Below are 21,689 nucleotides of genomic sequence, written 5' to 3'. Positions count from 1 at the left end.
GGAACCTGAGCAACTGGGAATCGGGACCAGGGGGAGGAGTAGATTGCTTTTAGAGGGAGAAACCAGCTAAGATGTAGACATGTTCAATTTGGCATTGTTAGGGCATTGAGAGGAAGGATGGCTTTTGTGGGGAAAGAATGTTAGATTTGGAATCAGAGCCCTGGGTTTGAATCCTTAATTTCACACTTTCTAGCTATGTGATTATGGGAAACATTTAAATTCAGTAAACTTTAATTTCCTTACTTATAAAATGGGTCGTTGAGAGGCATAGTGGATAGAATGCTGCCATGGAAGCTAAAAAAATCTGAGTTCAAGTCCTACCTTTCACACATAAAGACTATGCAATCCTAGGCAATTCACTTAATTTCTCAGTGTTCTAGGCAGCTAAGATGATGAATTGTAAAGAAGGTCCTGATCTGAATTGGTAAGGAACTCTCCTCCTACAGGATTTTCTCATATCAGTGATCATAGGTCTAATCCATATCCTAAAATGGAGGGTAGGATCATAAATTCAGAACTGAAAGGAACCTTAGAGGTCATCTAATCCAATTCCCTCAATTTACAGTTGAGGAGAAACTGAGGCCCAGAGATATTCAATTATTTTCTCAAGGCCACATAAAAGATAAGTAGAAGGGCAGAGATTTGAACCCAGATCCTCTGATTCTAGATAACCATGCTCTTTCTACTACATTTTATTGCCTTTCCTACTCCTTTGCCAGTCTTGTGATCAGTTTCTCAAATATCATCTATTTCCTTCTTCTATCAAGATAGTCTAAAAAATACACCCGAGATAATATCACTTCTGTTTCTTTCTTCACTGATCTTTGCCAAATGATCTCTACCATGCTCACCTCCTCTTGTTCTTGGACTTCCTCACATGACCACATCTTAATATGTAGTGTTACTCCTCTTCCATTTTCTTTCTTTCTTTCTTTTTGGTCCATTTTCTTTTGAATGTTATTATAGTTGATGGCTATATTCCAATCATCAGTTCTATTCCATTGTTCAGTGATACCAATGATGCTGAAATTACTTCCTTGAATTAGGATCTCCAGTTCACCTTGCTTTTTACTCATACTTTACACTTCTCGGTAGACACATCCATGGTTATGGATTTTTTCTCCTATGACTTCTGGGTGATCCCATTTCTTTCTTTTTTTGGGGGGGGGGGTGATCCCATTTCTTACCTGCTTACACTACTCTGGGACCTCTCTGACTTTTCCACTAAAACCCAAGTCAGGTAACTTCTCCAGCCATGCTTTTCGGATTCTTTTTGTGTTTTGTCTCCCCCCCCATTAGATTTATAAGCTCCTTCAGGGCAGGAACTGTCATCCTGTTTTTGTATTTGTATCTCTAGCACTTCACAAGGTGCCTGGCACATAGTAGGTGCTTAATAAATGTTTATTGACTACTACTATTATTAATTACTGCTGCCTCTATTGCTATTCATCATTCAGTATCCTGTACAGTTCACATTACAGTGTGACTGTGTTAGAGTGCTTTGTAAACTTAAAGATAGTGGTAAAAACTACGGGGAAAACAGTCTGGCAGAAATCAGGCACCCTGGGGCAAAGCCCTAAACACCCTATCTTAGTTATGGCTCTGTCTGAAACAGACCAGCTTCAGTGCTTTCTTCTTTCACTACTTTCCAAACCTTAATTGATCATCATGTCCCTAATCTGAGGCACTTTGTCACTCAATTGTTTTTCAGTTGTCTGACTCTGTGACACCGTATGGGGTTTTCTTGGCAAAGATACTGGAGTGATTTGGCATTTCTTTCTCTAGTTCATTTCACAGATGAGGAAACTGAGGCAAACAGGGTTAAGTGACTTGCCCAGGGTCACACAGCTAGTAAGTGTCTGAGGCCAGATTTGACCTCAGAAAGATGAGTTTTCCTGACTCCAGGCCTGGCTGCTCTATCCACTACACCATAATCTGAGGCATTAAGCTTCCTAAATTCCATGTTCTCTTATTTAAATCAGAGATCTGCTATACCTGATGCCCATTTGCCTTTCTCTTTTCTTGCTACTGCTTCCTTTTTTACTCTGGTCTGCCACAGACTCTAAGCCATGGGAGTTCATTTTTTACAAGTTTATTCACTGGAGAAAAGATAATATACATAATGAGAAATAACACACTGGGGAAAAGTAATTAGAAGTATATACAAAAGAAAAATACCTAGTACCAAACCAGGTGATACTTAAGCTTCTCAAGTCTTCAATCTATCTTCCCTCTCCAATCTCCACCTCCCCCCTTACCCCAAAGATGAAGATCTTTGCTGCCAGACTCTACTATAACTAACTCTTTAGCTCCAGAATGGATTTCTTGGTCCATTAGGTAATTGAAGGATGTTGGATTTAGAGCTATCAACTAAGATTTGTAGGACTTATTATCAGCCTCGTTAGCCACACAAAAGTGCTACCTTGGCCATAAATAAATACATTTTTAAAATCCTAACCAGGGGCAGCTAGATGGTGCAGTGGATAGAGCACCAGCCCTGGAGTCAGGAGGACCTGAGTTCAAATCCGACTTCAGACACTTAACACTTACTAGCTGTGTGACCCTGGGTAAGTCACTTAACTCCAATTGCCTCACTAAAAAAAAAAAAATCCTAACCATCAATGGAAAGAGGGCTGAAGACAAAACAGATGGTACACCAGGAATACCCTGTATCTTTCTGGTCAATACACGTTAAAGGAAACATCTTAGAGTGAAAGAAACTCTAAAGAAAGTGGTTCTAGGAATTGGACTTTAGAAGACATCTGTCATATGAAGCCAACTGAAGACCCAGGCTGAGAGGGGATGTGGTTGAGAGCTGGAATTTTACTTGTTCAGCAAGCTCCAAAGAAATGTTTACTTGTTTACCTTGGGGGTGGGGGTGGGGGACAAGTAGTGAGACAAGTGAGAATCTAAACCACAGGGAGGCACTGTAAACCTTAGGGAGGTAGGACTCTGAGAAAGAGAGACTCACTGGAATGAGAGGATTATCCTGGCAGTTAAAACCCCCAGTTCAGTTCTCTTCCGGGGAGTGCAGATGAGTCATTTTGGATGTTTCCTGTATTTGTTCATAGTCTCCTAAGAGACCGTCATGGCTTACACATTTTCTGTGAGGTGGAATAAAGGTTGTAGTCACGTACACAAATTGTACATTGAATGTCTGTGTGTGTAAGGGGATGATGACATTCCTATTTCGGGAAACCTGCACAGAGCTACACCTAAACTTTAGTTTTGAAGATGCTCCAGGTAGAGGCAATGAGCCAAAGAGAGAAACTAATCATTTTGGGGATCAAACCCCAAATTTAACTAAATATGTGTGAGCCATTCAGTCTTAGGATATGGATTACACTTATGAGTTACTGAGATCCAGAATCACAGATACCTTGGGTACTTAGGCTGTACCTTTCACTGGGGTCATAGACACTTTGGAGAACTTCCCTAGAAGGACAGAAGAACCCTGGGCTAAACAGGAAGTCTGAGGAGAGCTGTTTGTTTTGGGGTTCCAATGGCAAGGAGAGATTTTCTGCTAAGTTTGAGGGGATACCATTCAAGGAAGTGGAGTGGTATCAAGATGCAAATAGGCAAGTGGACCAGCAAATCAGAAAAAATTATGTAGCAGAGGAGCAGACTGTGACAAAATATTAGAAGACACCCTGATTTCCAGAGCTAAGGCCCAGTGGGCCAGCTGTGCCCTGAGCTTGGCAAGACAACAATCCTTTGTGATCACCCTCTGGATGATCTCACCCTCTGAGCCAGTCACATAATTTACCAGGTGTTCTCTGAGCTACGACAAGCACTGGAAAAACTCAGAAAATCTTGTAATGAATCAAAATTGTCATAATCTTGCTGTTATCCCTCATTGTCAGGGCTATAGCTCACTGTGCAGCCACTGGTATACATGTTGAAATCTCCCCACACTACCTCAAGTCCCCCCAAAAAGAGACAGGGCCCCAGCATGTGTCTATAGCTCTGTCTTGCTTGCAAGCCTTTTTCCTCACTCTGAACATAAAACTTCTATTTAATTCCTGACTTCCCTTTCTCTAGCCTGCTCTGTTTGGCTCAGGCCGTTCACAGGTTAGAGCCTGATTCCATCCAGTTGACAACTGGCACTGAGACTGTACCAACCCAGTAATTCCACTCAGCACCTTGTCTTTCCCTGTTTTCCCAAAGCACAGAAATGATTGGCTTTGATCTCTATTGCAGCCTTGTTTTGAGTGTTTATGTTTATTATTTATTTGATACTAGTAATAAACTACATGGCCAACAACAGTCATTTTTCTAAGCCTATAAATTTGTGGATTGAGAGAAGAGAAGCTTGGTCGTGGGAGAAGAGACTTATTTGGGGTGGGAGGCAAAGCCTATTAAATATAGAATTTCTGCAATTTGGGGAATAAAATAACTCAGAGCATCCCCAGCAGGCTACTTTTGAACTCGATGAGAGAGAATTACTAAGGAAACAAGCAAAACTGAGCAGCGTGGGGTGGAAAGGTTGCTATATTTCACATACCCACAGCCCCTCTACATTCATGTAACTAGGGCCTGTGGGTTCTTCAGTAACCAATTCTTCACTTCTTCCACCACAGAGGATCCTAATCGGGCAATGACTAAGAGCTATAGATTTCTAGCATAGAGTGATTGCTCAAAAATTTGTTGAATTAATGAATGGATAGGCAGAAAGCCAGGAGATAGAGAACTGGGTTTGATATTTCCAGCTCTGTAGGTGGTCTTGGGTAAATCCCTTTCCCTTTTCTATACTGCTTTTTCCCCTGTAAAAAAAAAAAAAAAAAGGTGGTGGTGATCGGAACAGTCCCTAATGAATCTCCCAGCTCAAATTGTGTGGTTCACTAATGTCCTTTCTGGCTCTCAGCGGTTCCATGGAGTCACATAGTCAGAACCTAAGCCCTAGATTTCAGAAAGGGTGAGAGCAAGGGTCCTTCTATTTCCATGGCAGGCCAAAGCTTGTGTTTCCAGGTTCAGAAGTAAGGGTGTGTGTTCCAGAAGTAGAAGAATGGCAATTAGGAATTACCATTGGGAATTGGCAAAGGCTGCAGAGCCAGGCACCCGACTTCCCTTGCTAAATCACAAACACAGGAAGCCAAATTCGTGAAATGTGTGTTTATATAGAGATAAGTGAGGACAGCAGTGAAGGACACCCAGAGTGCTCAGAAAGCACCCTAAAGCAGAACCTGGATCCTCAATTTTCTTGGACCTGGTCCCATTCCCATAAGCTCTTTCCTTTCTCGGTAAAATGCAAGTGCTTTAAAACCCAGCAAGGGATTCTATTACCCACATTTGGGGAAACCTAGACAAGAGCCCCCTACTAAGTTGAATATCCCCTTAAAGTCTATTGCTGTGCGTAGGTGACCTGGGCCAACCCATTACAAGGCTAGGTTAAGACTTCACTTCTTCCCACCATCCCTTCCCATGTGGGGAGGCACAAATTCGTTATGCCCTCTTTTGCCTCTCTACATTCCCCAGAGGGATGGAGCTTCAGGAAGAATTAGGCTGCTTCTGGAAAGGGACTTTCCAGGAAGCCTTGTTTTTTGGGAGGAGGGAGAACATCTCTCTTGAGGTCGTCCCATTATATGATAGGTGTGGACTTGGACACGTGGTCCATTCTTGAACCAGAGGAAGGATCGGACCTGTCTAAGGGTGGGAGTCTGATGGTACTGGGCTCTAATTAAAAGGCGAAGGGCGGGGCAGCTAGGTGGCGCAGTGGATAGAGCACCAGCCATGGAGTCAGGAGTACCTGAGTTCAAATCTGACCTCAGACACTTAACACTTACTAGCTGTGTGACCCTGGGCAAGTCACTTAACCCCAATTGCCTCACTAAAAAAAAAAAATTAAAAAAAAAAGGCGAAGGGCGCTGGGGATACGTTCTAGTCTAGAGTCAGACTCTGGGGGAGGGAAAGGACCCTTCTTTGCACTGGGGTCTGGTTCCCAGGTGAGGTCTCACTGGGGACGGAGTCTAATCAGGAACCAGGTTTTGTGGGAGAGGAGTGGCCTCCCCCAGCTGTGCGGCCTCTCCTCGTACCGGGCTCTTTTTAAGGGGTGAGGCCTTATTTGGATTAGGGTTCCGTCCCTGCGGCGGGACCTCCTCGTGGGTGCGGGCTCATCCGAAGAGCTTGATGAAGCAGGGCTGGCAGTAAGGCTTGTCCGCGCGCTCCTGGAAGGAGCCCTTGGTGAGCGGGCGCAGGCAGAAGGTGCAGGTGAAGTGATCGGGGTGGAAGCGGCGCCCCAGCGCGGAAACGCAGCGACCGGTGACCGGGAGCCCGCAGGTGGCGCAGAGAGAGCCGCGCCGAGCGTGGAAATGGCTCTCGCAGAGCGGGCGCCCTTCGTGCTCGAAGAAGCTGCCTCCGGAGAAGGGAGTAAAGCACTCCTGGAGGAAGGGACCAACACACCAGAGCAGGGTTAGGGGGCAAGCTGGGGAGGGGGCGGCCTGGAGTGCGCGGGGCCATCCCTTCCTCCCCCGGTTGCCCCAGCCCTTCTCCGGCCCCTCCTCACCCTGCACACGAAGCAGTCCGGATGCCAGAGCGCACTCAGCGCCGAGATGTAGTTCTCCAGGATAGGACCCTGGCAACCTTGGCAGCGTGGGGCGAACAGCTGCAGAAAATCCCGGCGGCAATAGGGGCGGCCCTCCCGCTCGTGGAACCCTGTGGGTCCGGGCAAGACGGGGGGTGGGGAGAATCAGGGGAAAGATAGGAACACGGGAGGGCAGTGGGTGCCCCCAAAGTGGAATCGGGGGCAGTTTGGGAGGGCAAAGTGGCATCATGACAAAAGGTGGCGGGGGAAGACCAGGGAGAAATGTCTGAGGGGTGGTGCTAGGGGTGTGCGGGAACCGACTGCTTGCCGCTGGGTACCCGGGGCGCTTTCTCACCCTCTTCTCCGAAGGGCTCTCCGCAGCTGACGCAGCAGAAATGTTCAGGATGCCAATGGGTGTCCAGGGCGGTGACCATCTTCTGTAGTAGTAGTAATAATAATAATAATAAATATCAACACGCTTTACATGTTATCTGAAGGGGCGGGGGCGGGGAGGGCCAGGTCCCAGGTGGCTGGAAGTGAAAGGCTCCCTAGAGTTTAAAGATTGCCGGTGGGGGCTGGGGGCTGAGAGTGGGGTGTATGGGGTGGGGGTGGGGGTGAATAGAGACTGAGCGAGAGCAGGGTGTGGAAGGGCGCTTCCAGGCTACAGGGCTCACGTGGCGAATGGGCTGATTGCAGAGACCACATCGAGGGGAGAAGCGCTCGAAGTAGCATTCGGGGCAGTAAGGGGCACCGTCCTTTTCAAAGAAGCTGCTGCCTCCCAGAGCCACGGAGCACCCTCCGCATAAAAAGTGCTCTGGGTGCCAGGTCCGGCCTAGAGCTGTCACCACCTGCAGGGAACAAGGGGGTGGGGGGGCAAATCGTAGGATGCATCGGAGCCTAGCTGACGCTGCTTCTGGTGTCTCTGTTTACCAACTAGATGCTAAACCCTGGCTGCTTCTAAACACCACCTGGATCTGTCTCCCCCCACTCCCTCCACCCCTCCCGCCTAGCATCTGGAACTCGGTATGCCTCAAACTGAGTTTATTATAGCAACACAGGATTACAGCAAAAATGGATCTTTATTTAGCCCAGTTTGCTAATTTTGTAGATAAGGAGAGTCAATTTAAAGGTTAATCTTTCTTCCTAACCACATTCCTTCTCCTGTCTTCACACCTTGTGTGCCTGGAAGTGTCATTCACATGGCTTCTAGTTTTTTGTTTTGTTTTGGTTTTGTGAGCCAATTGGGGTTAAGCCCAGGGTCACACAGCCAGTGTTAAGTGTCTGAGGTCAGATTTGAACTCAGGCCTTCCTGACTCCAGGGTCGGTGCTCTATCCATTGCAACACCTAGCTGCCTGGCTTCTAGTTTAATGGATTAGAAACCTTGGGGGTAATCTTTGACTCTTCCCTCTCACCCTCAGCTCTTATATCCAGTTAGTTGCCAATACTTCTCAATACCACCTTTTTTTTTCCCCCCAGCAGTCCTCTCTTGTATATTAGGGACATCACCCTGGTACAGGATCATGATCCATCTGCTGCTGCATTGGTCCTTCTGGACTTCACAATAACCAGCCCTTTCCTCCCTCCCTCCCTTCTTTATACTACTGTCAGAATCATCTTTTCGGCACAAAGATTCGGTCATGTCATTCCCTGATTTTTCTCCCTCTCCCATATGATAATACTCTTTTCCTAGCTTTTTAATTAAAACTTCATATCCTTGGTTAGGTATAGTTTTATATTAAGGTGATGTGTCACATCTCCCTTACTATTCTATAAACTCTATGAAGACACTTGTTAACTCTTATCTAAACTGACGATCCCAATGTTCTCTGCATAAGTAATACTTCAATGGGTCTGAGATCTCCCTCTCTCCAAGGGTCCTGCAGATCACAATTTCATGGTCAGTTACAGAAATGCCAAGGAGGAGGAAAACTGAAGGAAGTCCATCAGATTTGGGAGAAGAAAAAAAAAAGTGGTTACTTGTGGCCTTTGAGAGAAAAATTTCAGTAGACTGGTGGGAAAAGAAGTCAAAATGGAAGGGGCAGAAAGCTGAATGGGGGATGAGGAAGGGAAGGCAAAGAATGCAGACTGTTTACTTTTTGGCAATGTAGGAGGGGGAGGGAGGGATGACAGTTTAAGGGGAAAGGGTCAAGGAAATTAAAAAAAAATTTTAGGAATGATATGAGAATATACAAAGTGTCCCAAAAATCTTAGTGAAGTTTTTTTTTTAAACTTTTTTTTTTTTTAAGTGAGGCAATTGGGGTTAAGTGACTTGCTCAGGGTCACACAGCCAGTAAGTGTTAAGTGTCTGAGGCCGGATTTGAACTCAGGTACTCCTGACTCCAGGGCCGGTGTTCTATCCACTGCGCCACCTAGCTGCCCCCTGAAGTTTTAAGTATATATATTTCACACTCACACACAAATATATATATTATATCACAAAAGCTATTAAGCTATTAAAAGCTTAAAACTACAGTGAGATGTTTGGGGGATACTGTGAGATATATATTATTTATATATGATATGTTATAATTACATCTAATATACAAAATATATGATGAGATGGAAGCTATATATACATATATAATATAAATATATAAATATTCAACAGAATGAAAGGAATGGAATCAGAATCCCAAATAGGGGGAGCAGCTTTAGTCAGAATAATAGCTGCCCCATAAAGCCAGAACGTTAATAACAGCTAATATTTGTATAGCTCTTTAAGGTTTGAAAAGCACTTTACATATAGTATCTCATTTTTATCCTCACAGCTCTGTGAGGTAAGTGCTATCATGAACTCCACTTTACAGAGGAGGAAACTGAAGGTCAAATAGGTTAAGGGACTTGCTCAGGCTCACATAGGTAGGAAGTGTCTGAGGCAAGATTGGAACCCAGTATTTCCTGACTCCCAAGAAAGACACTACCCTATGCATCCTACCTCTAAAGATAGATTTTGAGGTGAGGCTGACCTGAACTCAGTAAAACAGGAGATGAGATCATCTGCGGAGAGTTCAGAGGTTGGGGTGTCAAAGGATGTGTGTGCTTAGAAGAGGTCTAGAATGGGTGTTGTGTGGAATGGGAGAGTAGTATATAAAAGATACATACAAGATTTGCTAAACAGTAGTGAGGCCTCAGCTGAAGTCACACAACCTGTCTATAATTAATAAATTTAACACTTTTATAACTCTCCTACAGGAATCTGTAACCTAGTTTATGTGTGTGTATCTTATTGTCTTATTGTATCTTTCTTCTACTTGGGGTGGGGGGAGGGCCTACTCACCTGCCCGGCAATGGGTTTATTGCAGGAACCACAAAGGCCCTTGGCCTGGGTGGGGACTCCCTGTCGACTGAGGTCTGACTGCAGCAACCCCAGCATGGTGTCCAGGCTTCCCTCAGTGGTGGACCCTGAGGTGGGCGGTGGTGAGGTATCACTCACTGAGCTCAGCTCTGGCTTCGGGGTAGGCCCAGAAGCAGGAAGCTATTAGGGTATAAAATAGAGGTACCTGCCATTTGGTCCCCATGTGCTTCAATGAGCTGAAGGGGGTAGACTTGGAGACAGGGGAAAATTTGGGGTTGACCTCTGACAGTTGGGTGGGTATGGGGATCACAAAGGCTGGGATTAACCAGAGCCAATACCCTCCCTGGAGACCCCTGACCCTTTCCTTCAGCTCACATGGTTCTGGACACGGAAATCAGAAAGAGAAGCCATCAGCTTGTCCAATTCCAGGGTAGCTGAGGTGGCTGAAGGTTTTGACAGTTGTGGCGTCGGGCTTGGGGGGCTGCAGAGAGATAGTCTGGGTGAACATTTTCCCCCATTTTTTAATCCTCCCATGTCCCAGACCGAAGAACCCTAGCTCTTGGTCCTCCCTCTTACCAGACCCTTAACCCCAAGGAATGCAGGCATCTGGATCTGCAGCCTCCATGCTTCCCACTTGTACCCCAGACCTGGGGATCCAGCTAACAGGCCTTAGCCCTTCCAACCCTGTTGCCAAGAACCTCACGTGCTGGGCCTTTTCTTTTCCTCAGATTGCTCTTCCTTTCGCTCCCCATCAGCTGCCTTGCTGGATGGGAACTGAGACATGATTTCATCTGGTTGGAAGGAGAGTTGTTAGTTTCCCTATTACTTGCCTCTTCCTGCTTCTTCCCTGTATCCTCAATTCTCCCTCTCCTCTTACCCGTGATATTGAATTGGGTGGCATTAAGCTCCTGCAGTAGACGGTCCAGCTCACAAAGCCCCGCACCAAGGACACCACTGGAGGAGAATGGGGGTGCTGCTGGTTTGGGGGAACGAGGCTTACACACCGTGCTAGAGCAGAAAGGGAGAATTAGAGGGGGGTGAAACTCAGGAATAGAGAAGACCCAGAGCAGACCCCAAGTGGCATGGAAGGAACAGGCCCCTTGAACTTGGGGAGGGGTAAACTTCAATCCCACCAGCCTCTAAAGACATTCCCAGTCTCTTCACCTGTATAGATGGTCTTTGTCTCCTGAGGCCTCAGAGGTTTCTCTGGCCATCTTCTGCAGAGAGAAGCAATATATCTGAGGCTGTAGAGGAGCTTCGAAGACAATAGAGAAAACCTGCACCCTTAGCTCTGCTCTTCTTACCTGCTGTGGCTGGGTATAGGGAGGAGGAGCAGTGGTGGCTTCTTGGGGCTGGTCCCTAAGAGCCCCAGCCCGGGGGATGTGGGATGTTGTAGACTCCAGGTCGGACAAGAGAGCATCTATAAGAAGACTCTGAATGAGTGGACTAGAGGATAACTTAGAGGTTAAGGAGTTGAGTTGTTCTAGGTTAGAGGAGTGATTGTTTGAAAGAGATCTCAAGTCAGAGTTGGGGTCAGAAACCAAAAGTTAGACAATCACAGGGTCAGAGAGGCTCCAGGGAAACCATCCAAGAGTAAAGCTGGGAGCAATACAATATGGCCAAGCTGTTTCATCCTTGGCCAATCCTGGGAGCTGAGCCAGGTTGGGTGGTGTACTTCCAGCCATGAAAGCCCTTGTATTTGTATAGCCATTGTGTCATCTAATCTTCAAAACAGCTTCTGTGAGGTCATAGGATTATAAACTGTGAGAGACATTATAGATCATCTAATCTAATCCCTTTATTACTCTCTACAACCCACTCATTTTAAGACTGAGGCTCAGAAAAAGTTAGTGACATTATACCTGACATTCATAGCACATCTTAAGATTTACAAAATATTTTCCAGTTATCTCACTTGGTCTTTATTTTATTTTATTTTTTTTTTAGTGAAGCAATTGGGGTTAAGTGACTTGCCCAGGGTCACATAGCTAGTAAGTGTTAAGTGTCTGAGGCCGGATTCGAACTCAGGTACTCCTGACTCCAGGGCCGGTGTTCTATCCACTGTGCCACCTCGCTGCCCCTTCACTTGGTCTTTATAACAAGACTGTGATGCAGCTATTGCCATCTGATAGATGGAGGAAATTGAGGCTCAGAGAGGTGGTGATTGGTCAAAGTCAGGCAGATAGTAACAGCCGAGATTCCAATTCAGGTTTTGTTATTCAGTCATGCCTGACTTTTTTTTTCTTCTTTTTGGCAAAGATGCTGGAGTGGTTTGCCATTTCCTTCTCCAGCTCATTTTACAGATGAGGAAACTGAGGTGAACAGGGTTAAGTGACTTGCCCAGAGTCACCCAGCTAGCAAATGTCTTAGGCCAGATTTGAACCCAGGAAGATGAATCTTCCTGATTTCAAGCCCCATGCTCTATTCACTTTGACATCTAACTGCTCCTAGGAGTCAGAGGACTTAGCTTTTATGACCTAGGTCAAGTCACTGTATATGCCTAAGCCCCAGTTTCCTCATCTGTGGAATGAAGGAGTTGGTCTAAATGGTCTGAGAGAGATGCCTTCCAACTCTAGATCTATTATTCACAAAGAAACAAGTGTAAACAAGTGTATGGTAGATAGGTCACCAGACTTGGAGTTGAGAAGAGTTGGGTTCAAATCCCACCTCAGAAAGTCACTTAACCTCTGGGCCTCAGTTTCCCCATCTGTAAAAATTAAGAGCCTCTAAGGTCCCTTCTGGCTCTAGCCCTATGACACTGTGATTTGACATGTATGCCCAGAACTGTAGTCTTTCAGATGTTATCTGTACACTAAGTCCTGCCCTCTTTCCCAGATACTTTATTGGCTCTTTTGGATTATTGTCATCCTCTCTTCTCCAACTCAACTTCAAAACTGGTCCTTTCTCACATTTTTTAATTGTTTAGCCTTCTGGCCTCAGTTTCCAGTTGGTTGATCTATTCCCCAGCCCCTTCTTCCAAACCTCTTCAGAGGGACCTCATCCTTCTTCTTAGCCCTTTCATTAAGTAATCTGCCAGACTCCCCTACTCTTTTGATCGGATGTTTCCCCCAACTAGGACCCCCTGGATTGGGTTACCTACCAAAGACCACAATACGTGGTCCAAGAGGGGATAAGGGGGAGGCGGAGTCACCTGGTAGGGGAAAGAGAGACAGTCACAGGGAGCGCAGTGTAACCCCCCCCTCGGTGGCCTGACACCCCCTCCTAGTCTTTCCCCCTCCCCCACTCCCGCCTTTCTCCTCTGACCCAGGTATCTTGCCCTCCAGCTCGAAGCTTTCTTCTGCAGACCCACACCCAGGAATCCTCCCCGCCACCAACCTAACGCCTCCCCTCTCAGATCCCAGGTGCCTGGTCCCCTCCGTTCCACTCCCTGGTCCCTCCAGCCTTTCGACCAGTGAACCTCGGTTCCCCGGGAGAGAAGGGTGGAAAGGACTGGAGAAAAATGCAGGAAGGGAGAGGCAGGAAGGGAGACGTGGAGCTGGGCAGGAGGAACAGGAGGGAAAGAGAAAGAGGGAGAAAGAAGCAAGAGAGGAAGGGAGAGAAGCAACGAGAGGCGTGGAGTGGCCGAGGAGAGGGAACTGAGACAGAAATGGAGAAATGAAGAGAGCACTTAAGGTATTAGAAGAGGCAGAGCTGAATAGAAGTGAGGAGAGACAAGAGAGGGGGTGCGGTGCGGGGAAGCAGAAAGCGAGCTCAGGGAGAGGAAACGATGGGATGGGGTTGGGAGAGGCGGATGGAGGCATCGGGGGCTGGAAGGGAGGGGCTCGTGGTCCCGGGGCTTCTAGCCCCACTCACCCAAGTCCTCCATGGCTGGGGTGCCGGGCTGGCTGGCTGAGGGGTAGCAGCAGGGCGGGGGCTGTGTCCGGTTGGGGGGGGGCGGGAGACAGCGGGGGGGAGGGGGGGACGTCCGGGAGAGGGAGGCCCCGGCCGTGACCATGTAAGGAAGCGGGGACCAGATGGGATGGGGGGCGGGTTGGGATTAGCGGGAGAGAGGGCTGGAGAAGGGGGCCTAAGGGGAGCCCAACGGGGTGACAGACAAGAATAGAGATGGCGGGACACACCCTCAGAACAGCCACACCCCAGTTCGGCACACTTAGGCTTGGAACTGAGACCCATCCACCAACAGCACTGGCGAAAGCAAGAGCAGCTGGAGAAAGCCCGAGCGACAGATGAGTCTAGACTGAGAGAGAAGACCGGGGAAGCCCTCCCAGGACTACAGAAACACCTCGGGAGACACCCAATTCGGACACACACACAGATCCACAGGGATGGAGATACTCATACACAAAAGCTTCTTAAGGGATTGGGATGCAGAACCCTGAAGGAGACCCTCCTAGAATCCTAGGCCGGGCATGGGGCCCCCCCCAACCCCCCCCCCCCCCCCCCCCCGCACACAGAAAACCCAACTCCCCCCCTCAAGGGAGGCTGACTCTAGCCAATGCTTGTTTTTCCTTGGATTGTGCAAAGCCATTAAAAAACAAAAACGAAATAAAAAATATTTGGTCACTGTTTGAGCAGTTTTTCCCTTCACCATTACCCTCTCTTCTCCACCCACTCCCCCCAGGAAGAGAAAATTGGGCCCAGGGACTCCTCTTCTGGAGTAGATAGAGGTGAATCCCCTGGTTCCTTCATAGAGATCTGCTCTGGGTGTGTGGCGGAGCTATAAGGTTAACCACAACCTCATACACAGCCATAAGCAGTGACCCCACAAGTCGACAGGTCTGTGATCTCACCTAGCCCCCAGGTACATGACTTAAGGCTTAAGTCTACTCAGTTGAAATAAGGAAATGGGAATAGGTCACTGGGTGGAGATAAGGGAAAGTTTGAGAAAAGATCCTTTTGGGACAAAAAAGAATCACACTACATGAGGTAATCAACTCTGAAGCCTTTAATTTCAGTCTGGCCTCTGCATGGGGCTCCTTTTGAGTGCTAAGGAATTTCTTCACCTCCAGTCCTTGTAGGTCTGTACTCTCCATAACTCATTCTTGAGACCTCCGGCCAAGTCCCATTTTGTGTCTCCAGTCCTTTCTCATTCCTCTTCCTCTAGCCTACCTCCCCCTCTAGTTTCTTGTAGCTTCCATGGCTCCTCTTCCCTGGAATCTGCCCTCTCCCTCCCCTCCCCCCCCCTCCCCCCCCCCCCCCCCCCCCAGGCAACAGTTTTTATTCCAGAGAAGCCTCCTTTTCTAGTCCCTGGGGCCAGGCTAAGGTCCTACAGGGCATCTCCTCTGTCCTGGGGCTGTGGCCCTGGTCACAGCCTTCCTCTTGTCCCCATCACAGCCCCCAGAAGGGCCTCCGTCAGGAGCCCACTCTCCTCTCCTGCTGCCTCTACCAGTCCAGCTAGGGCTGTTGCCCGAGCTTGTGGGCTCCGACCAGGTCCCAGGGTCCAGTGGGCACATCTTGCAGCCAGACGGGTTCCACCAAGACGGAATACCTCGCCCACTGCCTCGGGGGGACTACAAGGCCCTAGGTGCACACTTCCCACAGCTTCTTCCAGTTCTTTCTCTAGAATGGGCAGCAGAAATCGGCCAGCTGCCTCTAGGGCAGCTTCTGCCTCAGAGCCCAAGAGGGCTTGGCCTGCAGTGGGGATGGGCTGTAGGGCAGCCCCACAGTTCCGGCAGCCGTGAAGATGGTGCAGGATAGGCCAAGCAGCCCCTGGGGATAAGCCCCTCAATGGTACTAGGCTCAAGTGAGCCTCAGCAAAGCCTCCGGATAGCAAGGCTCTGAAGAAGGGGGAAGCATCTGCTGCAGAGGCCCGGATGGCAGGCAGTCGGAGGCCGGAGTCCAGCAGGAAGTGGAGGTCAGGAACTACGGATGGGGTAGGGCCCAGTAGTTGCCCGTAGAGGCAAGGGGAGGTTGGAGAAGAATCCACAGTAGGCTGGGTCGAGTCCACTGATGGGGAGATCAGGCATCGAAGGCAGGAGAGGGAATCAGCAGCAAAAAAGAGGAAAAGTGGGTGAGGGGCTGGACGAGAAAGTGCTGTCAGAAGGAGGCGCAGACCACCTTGGTCCAGAAGGAGACGTCTCCAGAGAGCCGGTTTCCTGAAAGACAGAGGGTTAGGCACAAGAGTAAGTGAGGGCACTTGTGGCAAATATAGGCTTCTTACCTCATAAGAGAAAGTAACACAAATCCCTGCCAGAAGAACAGTGGGCCACAAGCTCTGGGAACCCCAGAAATAAGCTGATGACCTTGCCCGTCAGGTTTAGATCAGATCCTATTCTGCTAAAAGAGGGAATGGAGTGAGAACTGCCTTTGCTTTTCCCCCAGGAGGGCCTGAGGGAAAAGCTGAGGCTGGATCTCTTTAGGACAGAGAGGCAGAGAGCCAAGGGAAGGGAGGTATAAAGTGGTAGGAAGATGGGAGGTGGAATCAAGGAGAGAGTAATAGGGAAGCTAAGAGAACTAGGGTAGGAATTTGAGAAATGGGTACAGACTCAAAGGGAAGGCAGACAGGCCCTGAGAGATTACATAGGTGAGCAAGAGGTCAAAGGAAAGGAGCAAAGTCTTTCCCCACTATCTATGGGATCTTTTATAAATTTCTGTTCTCCCCCTTCCTATGTATTTCTACGATTTGTTCCTTGGTTCTTAATCCCACATACCTGCAGATGAAGGGCAGAGTCAGTGCACAAGCAACTCGGTCTTCTGGGGTCCCAGAGAGAAGCAAGTGGGTAAGTGCTCCCACCCCGAAAGGAGACTCAGCCTGGACTGTCAGATTCTGGAGCAGCATTTCACCTGGGAGGAGAGAAAGGGTCAGGATATCTGGCAGTAGAACCGATAAAGTAGAAAGGATGGGCAAAGAAGGTTTAAGATGCTTGCATTCTTTTTTTTTGTTTTTCTTTAGTGAGGCAATTGGGGTTAAGTGACTTGCCCAGGGTCACACAGCTAGTAAATGTTAAGTGTCCGAGGCCGGATTTGAACTCAGGTCCTCCTGACTCCAGGGCTGGTGCTCTATCCACTGCGCCACCTAGCTGCCCCTGGATGCTTGCATTCTCGAGGGGTAAAATTACAGGGAGAGAGGCCACATGGGTTCAAGGAAATAAATTAGGTATGGGCAGCACAGAGATCTGGGAGAAGAAAGAACTTCTGGGTTCTAAAGAAAGAATAAGGGGCAGGGAAACCATGTTTGTGTACTTGAAAGAAAAAATGGGCCACTTACCTAGTTCTCTATGTTTTCGATCGCCTGCTCGAGCCCGGGGTGGCTTTGAGGCTCGCCAGTCATCTGGGGCAACACCCAACACTAGCCAGGCCCGGATGAGTGCAGCACCATAGCTTCGGACAAAAGCTTCTAGGCAAGCAGGGTTGCAGGTGAGGCGGGCCAGAATCCGAAGGGCTCGAGGATTTGGAGGACCAGGGGCCCCAGTCACATAGCCTAGCAGGCCTTGTAGTGCAGGGCCGGTCACTAGTGCCCCACTAGGATCTGGGGCCTGGGAAAATCGTGACAAGAGCAAGAGTGCTGGCCCTTCCCGTCCCCACAATTCTTCAGTCCGACCAGATGTCCTCAGTGGGGGTGGTGAAGGGTTTGGGATGTTGCCTGAGTGGCTGGGAGTCTCCAGTTGGGAGGTGCTTGGAGTCTCCAAGCCTAGGGTGGCAGGGTTTGGAGCAGAGGTTGGTGGAGGATTAGACACTGGGGAGAAGGAAAGGCTGTCCTGCAAGCATTGCTGTTGAAGGGATCTGACTGGGACAGAGGAAAGCTCTGGCAGGGGGCAGTGTTCAGGGGACCAATCAGGGGAGATATCTCCAGGTGCCACAGCATAGCCTTCTGATATCAGCCACGACCTGGAGATGAAAAAAAAAAGATATTTAGTGGTCCTATTGGACAGAATGGAAATCATATTTGTGAAGTGTTATGTCCCTGGGTATATAACAGGCACTTATTTTAAGCATTAGCTAACAATAACTATATTAAAACGACAACCCTGGTAAATAGATGTCATTATTTAGCAGATGAGGAAATTGAGGCAGAGGCTAAGTAGGTTGACCAAGATCATATAGCTAGTTAAGAGTCTGAGTCTAGATTTGAACTCAGGATTTCCTGACTTCAGGTCCAGTGCTTTATATAAGAATCACAAGAGAGATTCAGTCGGTAAAGATGTGATCAGGAATTGTAGATCTAGAGAGAGGGCTCAAGATGTTGGTTTACCTGAGGCTCTTGAAGCTTCCTGCCTCTGTTGGTCCTGGGGTCCGCTCCTCAGGGAAGTCACAGGAGGCAGCCTCATGGCCCTCTTCCTCTTCTTCTCCAACTTCACCACTTAGCTGCCCTGCCAGCAATGGCACAAGCCCTAGTGCCTGCAGTCTTCCTAGGGCCCCAGTGTCATATAGGAAGCCAACAAGTGCTGCTACTACACGAGGGTGAAAGGCCTCTGCTCGTGGGTCTCTCAGAAGGGACATGAGCAGCTCCAGACCCCCAGCATCCCTTAGTCGTGCTCTGTTAATGGCCTCACGGCAGAGAAGACAGACAGCCCGAACCAGGGCCTGCTGGGACACTGGGCCTGCCCCACTGGATCCCCTTCTCCTCCGAAGTTCACTGAGTAGCACTTCTACACCACCAGCATTGCCCAAAGCAGGACGCACGAGGCCCTGGGCACACAAGTTGGCCAGAGTCAGGATGGCTGCATCACGTACTGTCCGCTTAGGGTGAGTGGCTAGGCTCACTAGGGGGCCCAGTCCACCACCCAGGCTCAGCTGTTCAGCACAGGCTCGTGAGCAGCCTCGGCTTAGCTCCAACAGGGCCCGAGCCAGGGCTGAAGTCAGGGCAGGATCAGAGGTTGTAGCCAGTAGCTCTGCCAGAGGCCTAACTGCCCCCTGTTGGGCCAGGGCCAGGCGGTGCTGAGGTGAATCAGCCAAGTTTCGGAGGGCGCGGACAACACTCTGGAGACAGTGGGAGTCCTGAGATGCAGTGAGGATCTCAACCAGCAGAGGCACAGCACCTAGACAGAGGGACAGAGAAGGAAGGGAAAGGTGAAGAAACATGTCTGACTCTTCCAATTTTAGACTCCTCTTTTCTCTTTTTACCAAAATCTAGGCACTCCCTTCCTGACATTCCCATGCCCCTTTTCCCTCATCAAGCTCTTACCAGCTCTGTGGATGTCTCCACAGCTCTCAGCCTCCATAGCCAGGTTCCCTAAGGCTCGGGCTGTCCGGTTCTGTATGCTGTCAGTCCTCACACATTGTAGGATGCTTACTGGGGGTGAAAATGGAGACAAAAGAGACACTTCATTTCTTAGTAGACTATAAGGGCATAGACTAAGTCTTATTTAAACTTTGTATTCTCTACCCCCACCCCAGACCTAGTACTGTATTTTGTATAAAACATGCACTTATGTTTAACTAAATTTCTTTAATTTGGGGATGAAAATTTTTTGTACTTTGGAGTTCCAACTTTACCAGTTATTTGCTGTGTGACTTTTGCTAAGTTCCTTGGTCCTTCTGAGTACTGATTTTTCTATTTGCCAAGTAGGGATAATAAGCCCTATTCTTACAAACCTCGACCCTATAGAAATACAGATGAGAACAAAAATATTACAGAAGTCCCTGGAGTTGCTCAGTAACAGAAGCTGCGTGGTAGGAATCCCCATTCAATATGAGTCTTTCATCTTTTCCCCTATGGAATATGGACACTGGTACCTTATTAAAGATAACTGACAATTTCTGATTGGCCTCCAATGACTGGAGCTGTCCTCTAAGATGCCTGGCTGGGACTCTTAAGAGTGAACTCTATCAAAGGAGCTTTCTCTCTGCAGGCCAAAGAAAAGGAGCAACAGAGCACTCTCAGCCTCTTTTCAAGAGTTGTTATGTTTGAGCCTGTGTTTCAGAATGTTAGGGGATATGCCAGAGTCTTCTGAAGGTCTTATGTCTTTTCGGCATGTTTTTATGAGTTCCTATGGGCCATTTGCATCTTCTACATTTTTATGGTACGGTGAAATAAAGACCGTCCCATACCTGACACTCATATCACTTTGAGTGCTTGTATGGCAGTTGGAAATTCCTTTTACCTACATTTTAGAAACAAGTTATACCTATTCTATTTGGAGATTGTTCCTCAAGAAAACTCCAGCTAGGTGCAGGAAAAATAGCTAGAGAGTTAATGATCATTTTGGGTCAATGCCCAGAAAACAGATCAAGTCTGGGTGACTTAGGAGTAACCTCCAAGACCAAGAGTAACATTACAGTAACCTAAAGACATCACTAAGGTGTCCACGGAAGGCCAAGTGGGTTCCCCCCAAACCGTTCAAATAATTGTTTTCTATTTTATACCATCGTGGGGTTATGGTGGGCTAAGTATGAAAAGTATGGAAAGAATGACAGCACAGTGGGGAGAAGAACCTGGAAATACCAGGGGGGGCTGTTGCATCATACAAGTTGTGGTGATATCACAGACGATTCTGTGACGTCACAAGCCCCATCCTCTTCCAGGAAGGCGGGGTCATTCCCATACAGCGACGTCACCCTACAGGTCCTGAGCCTCAGAGGTGCTGTCGCTTTAAATCCGTCATCAGGAGGGGAAACAGCAAACGGGAGAGGCAAAACCGAGTCAGGGCGAAGGGCGGAGGACGAACAGCTGGACACTCACCAAGTGGGAGAATACCGTCGAGTCTGCGCACTTCAGTTCGGCACGCCCCCTCCGTGCAGCAGTTGGCAAGGATGCTGAGGGCCAAATCGAGCGTTCTGCGTAAACGCGCTGGTGCTGACGTAGCAGCGGGGGGGGGCGGGACCCGAGGAAGGGGCGGGACCGACAGCGCCCGTCGACGTGGCCGGTGGAGGGGCGGGGCCGGGGCCTGCCGGGGGCGGGGCGGACCCCGCCGCCACTGCTGCGGTGCGCCGCAGCAGAGCGAGCAGGGGGCGGAGCCCACCGCGCGCCCGGAAACGCTCAATATCCCCTGCCGCCTTGACGTGGCGCGTGCGAAGGGCTAGGAGCGCGCGGCTCAAGGGGGCTTCGTTGGCTGCCGAGTCCTTTTCCCCACCCGGCTCCTCCACGGCCGCTGCTGTGAGCTGCGCGAGGCAGAACGAGAGCGAGTCGGTGGGGGTCGGTTTCGCCGCCGCCATCTTGGCCTGGGCCTGAGGCCCCACCCCCCTTTTTCGTGGCTCCGCAGAGAACAGGACTGGAATGATGGGGCGTGGCCGTGCACGTCTTCTGGAGGGCGCCTTTTAAATGGTCCGGTCTCTACTATGCACAGTGGGAGGTGTAGTTCACACCTCCCCGGCTCCACTTCCTGCGAGACTCCAGATCACGTGGATGGTGCGCTGTGAACAACGGCCGTTCTAAGCACGCGAGGTATGACGGGAGTGGTAGTTCTTTGTCAGATTCTCTGCACTGGAGACTGGGGCGCGGTGGACGCTGGGATACGTAGTCCGTGATTATCATGTACAGCCTATCGTGGGACGAACGGAAAACTCCCGCTCCCAGGGGACAACGCGCCGCCCCTTCCCCTCGAGAACCCAGGCGTCCGACCATGGAGTCTCCGGACTATGATGTTCCCGGTGCCCCGGACGTGGTGCTCCCTGGCTCGGCCCCGGTCCTCTGGCATTCTCGGACGCTGCTGCTCCCTCTGGAGTTGGCTGTCCCTCGGACACGCCCTTGTGGGCTCCAGGGTCGCGGCGCCGGCCCCTGGGGTCGCACTCTCTCTGGTTCACAGCCGCAGTGGCCCCGCGAGCTTGTCCAGGTCTGTCGGGGCCGAGAGGCCTGGCAAGCCTCTACCTTTTCCCCCAACGCGGTGAGTTAAAGGGTTAAGCCCACAGAGGATCGCTAGGGTCTGGGTCCTAGAGAGGCCAGGCTTGGGGGGGGGGTGGTTTCCGGTTCCGGTGCTCGGACACCTGGAACCTTAGTGGCCCACCCCTGCTGTGGTCGGTGTACTGGGGGAGTT

General features: G+C 49.3%; 2 protein-coding genes across 3 annotated transcripts; both read right to left on the bottom strand.

Annotated features, from left to right (window-relative positions):
* Window positions 1–5,071: 5,071 nt before the first annotated feature.
* TGFB1I1 (transforming growth factor beta 1 induced transcript 1) lies at window positions 5,072–13,694 on the bottom strand. Of its 2 annotated transcripts, XM_043979783.1 has the most exons (12): window positions 13,630–13,684; window positions 12,917–12,967; window positions 11,121–11,236; window positions 10,981–11,033; window positions 10,694–10,824; window positions 10,520–10,607; window positions 10,192–10,297; window positions 9,799–9,996; window positions 7,195–7,368; window positions 6,876–6,957; window positions 6,503–6,651; window positions 5,072–6,377 (listed from the first exon to the last, which is right to left on the bottom strand). In XM_043979783.1, exons 1-12 carry the CDS (start codon window positions 13,640–13,642, stop codon window positions 6,111–6,113), a joined length of 1,428 nt encoding a protein of 475 aa, XP_043835718.1. In that variant the 5' UTR covers window positions 13,643–13,684; the 3' UTR covers window positions 5,072–6,110. The 2 variants fall into 2 exon arrangements, with proteins under 2 accessions (XP_043835718.1, XP_043835719.1); XM_043979784.1 differs by lacking the exon at window positions 12,917–12,967 and having other exon boundaries at window positions 5,073–6,377; window positions 13,630–13,694.
* A 1,290-nt stretch (window positions 13,695–14,984) lies between these two features.
* ARMC5 (armadillo repeat containing 5) lies at window positions 14,985–21,001 on the bottom strand. The gene is given in 7 exon segments (XM_044002786.1): window positions 14,985–15,872; window positions 16,428–16,560; window positions 16,985–17,604; window positions 17,969–18,755; window positions 18,902–19,009; window positions 20,399–20,529; window positions 20,531–21,001. Coding segments are annotated over 7 exon segments (2,910 nt in total). The 5' UTR covers window positions 20,872–21,001; the 3' UTR covers window positions 14,985–15,082.
* Between the last annotated feature and the right edge of the window lie 688 nt (window positions 21,002–21,689).

The sequence above is a fragment of the Dromiciops gliroides genome, chromosome 1 (genome assembly GCF_019393635.1).
Source record: "Dromiciops gliroides isolate mDroGli1 chromosome 1, mDroGli1.pri, whole genome shotgun sequence".
In the NCBI taxonomy this organism is placed as follows: domain Eukaryota; kingdom Metazoa; phylum Chordata; class Mammalia; order Microbiotheria; family Microbiotheriidae; genus Dromiciops; species Dromiciops gliroides.
This window is presented reverse-complemented; position numbering and strand designations above follow the sequence as displayed.

Excerpts from the sequence above, each read along its gene's own strand:
- TGFB1I1 (XM_043979783.1), bottom strand. Across the intron at positions 10,298-10,519 it reads GAAAAGAAAAGGCCCAGCAC|CCCCCCAAGCCCGACGCCAC; the intron begins GTGAGGTTCTTG and ends ATCTCTCTGCAG. Across the intron at positions 6,958-7,194 it reads GCAATCAGCCCATTCGCCAC|AAGATGGTCACCGCCCTGGA; the intron begins GTGAGCCCTGTA and ends CTACTACTACAG.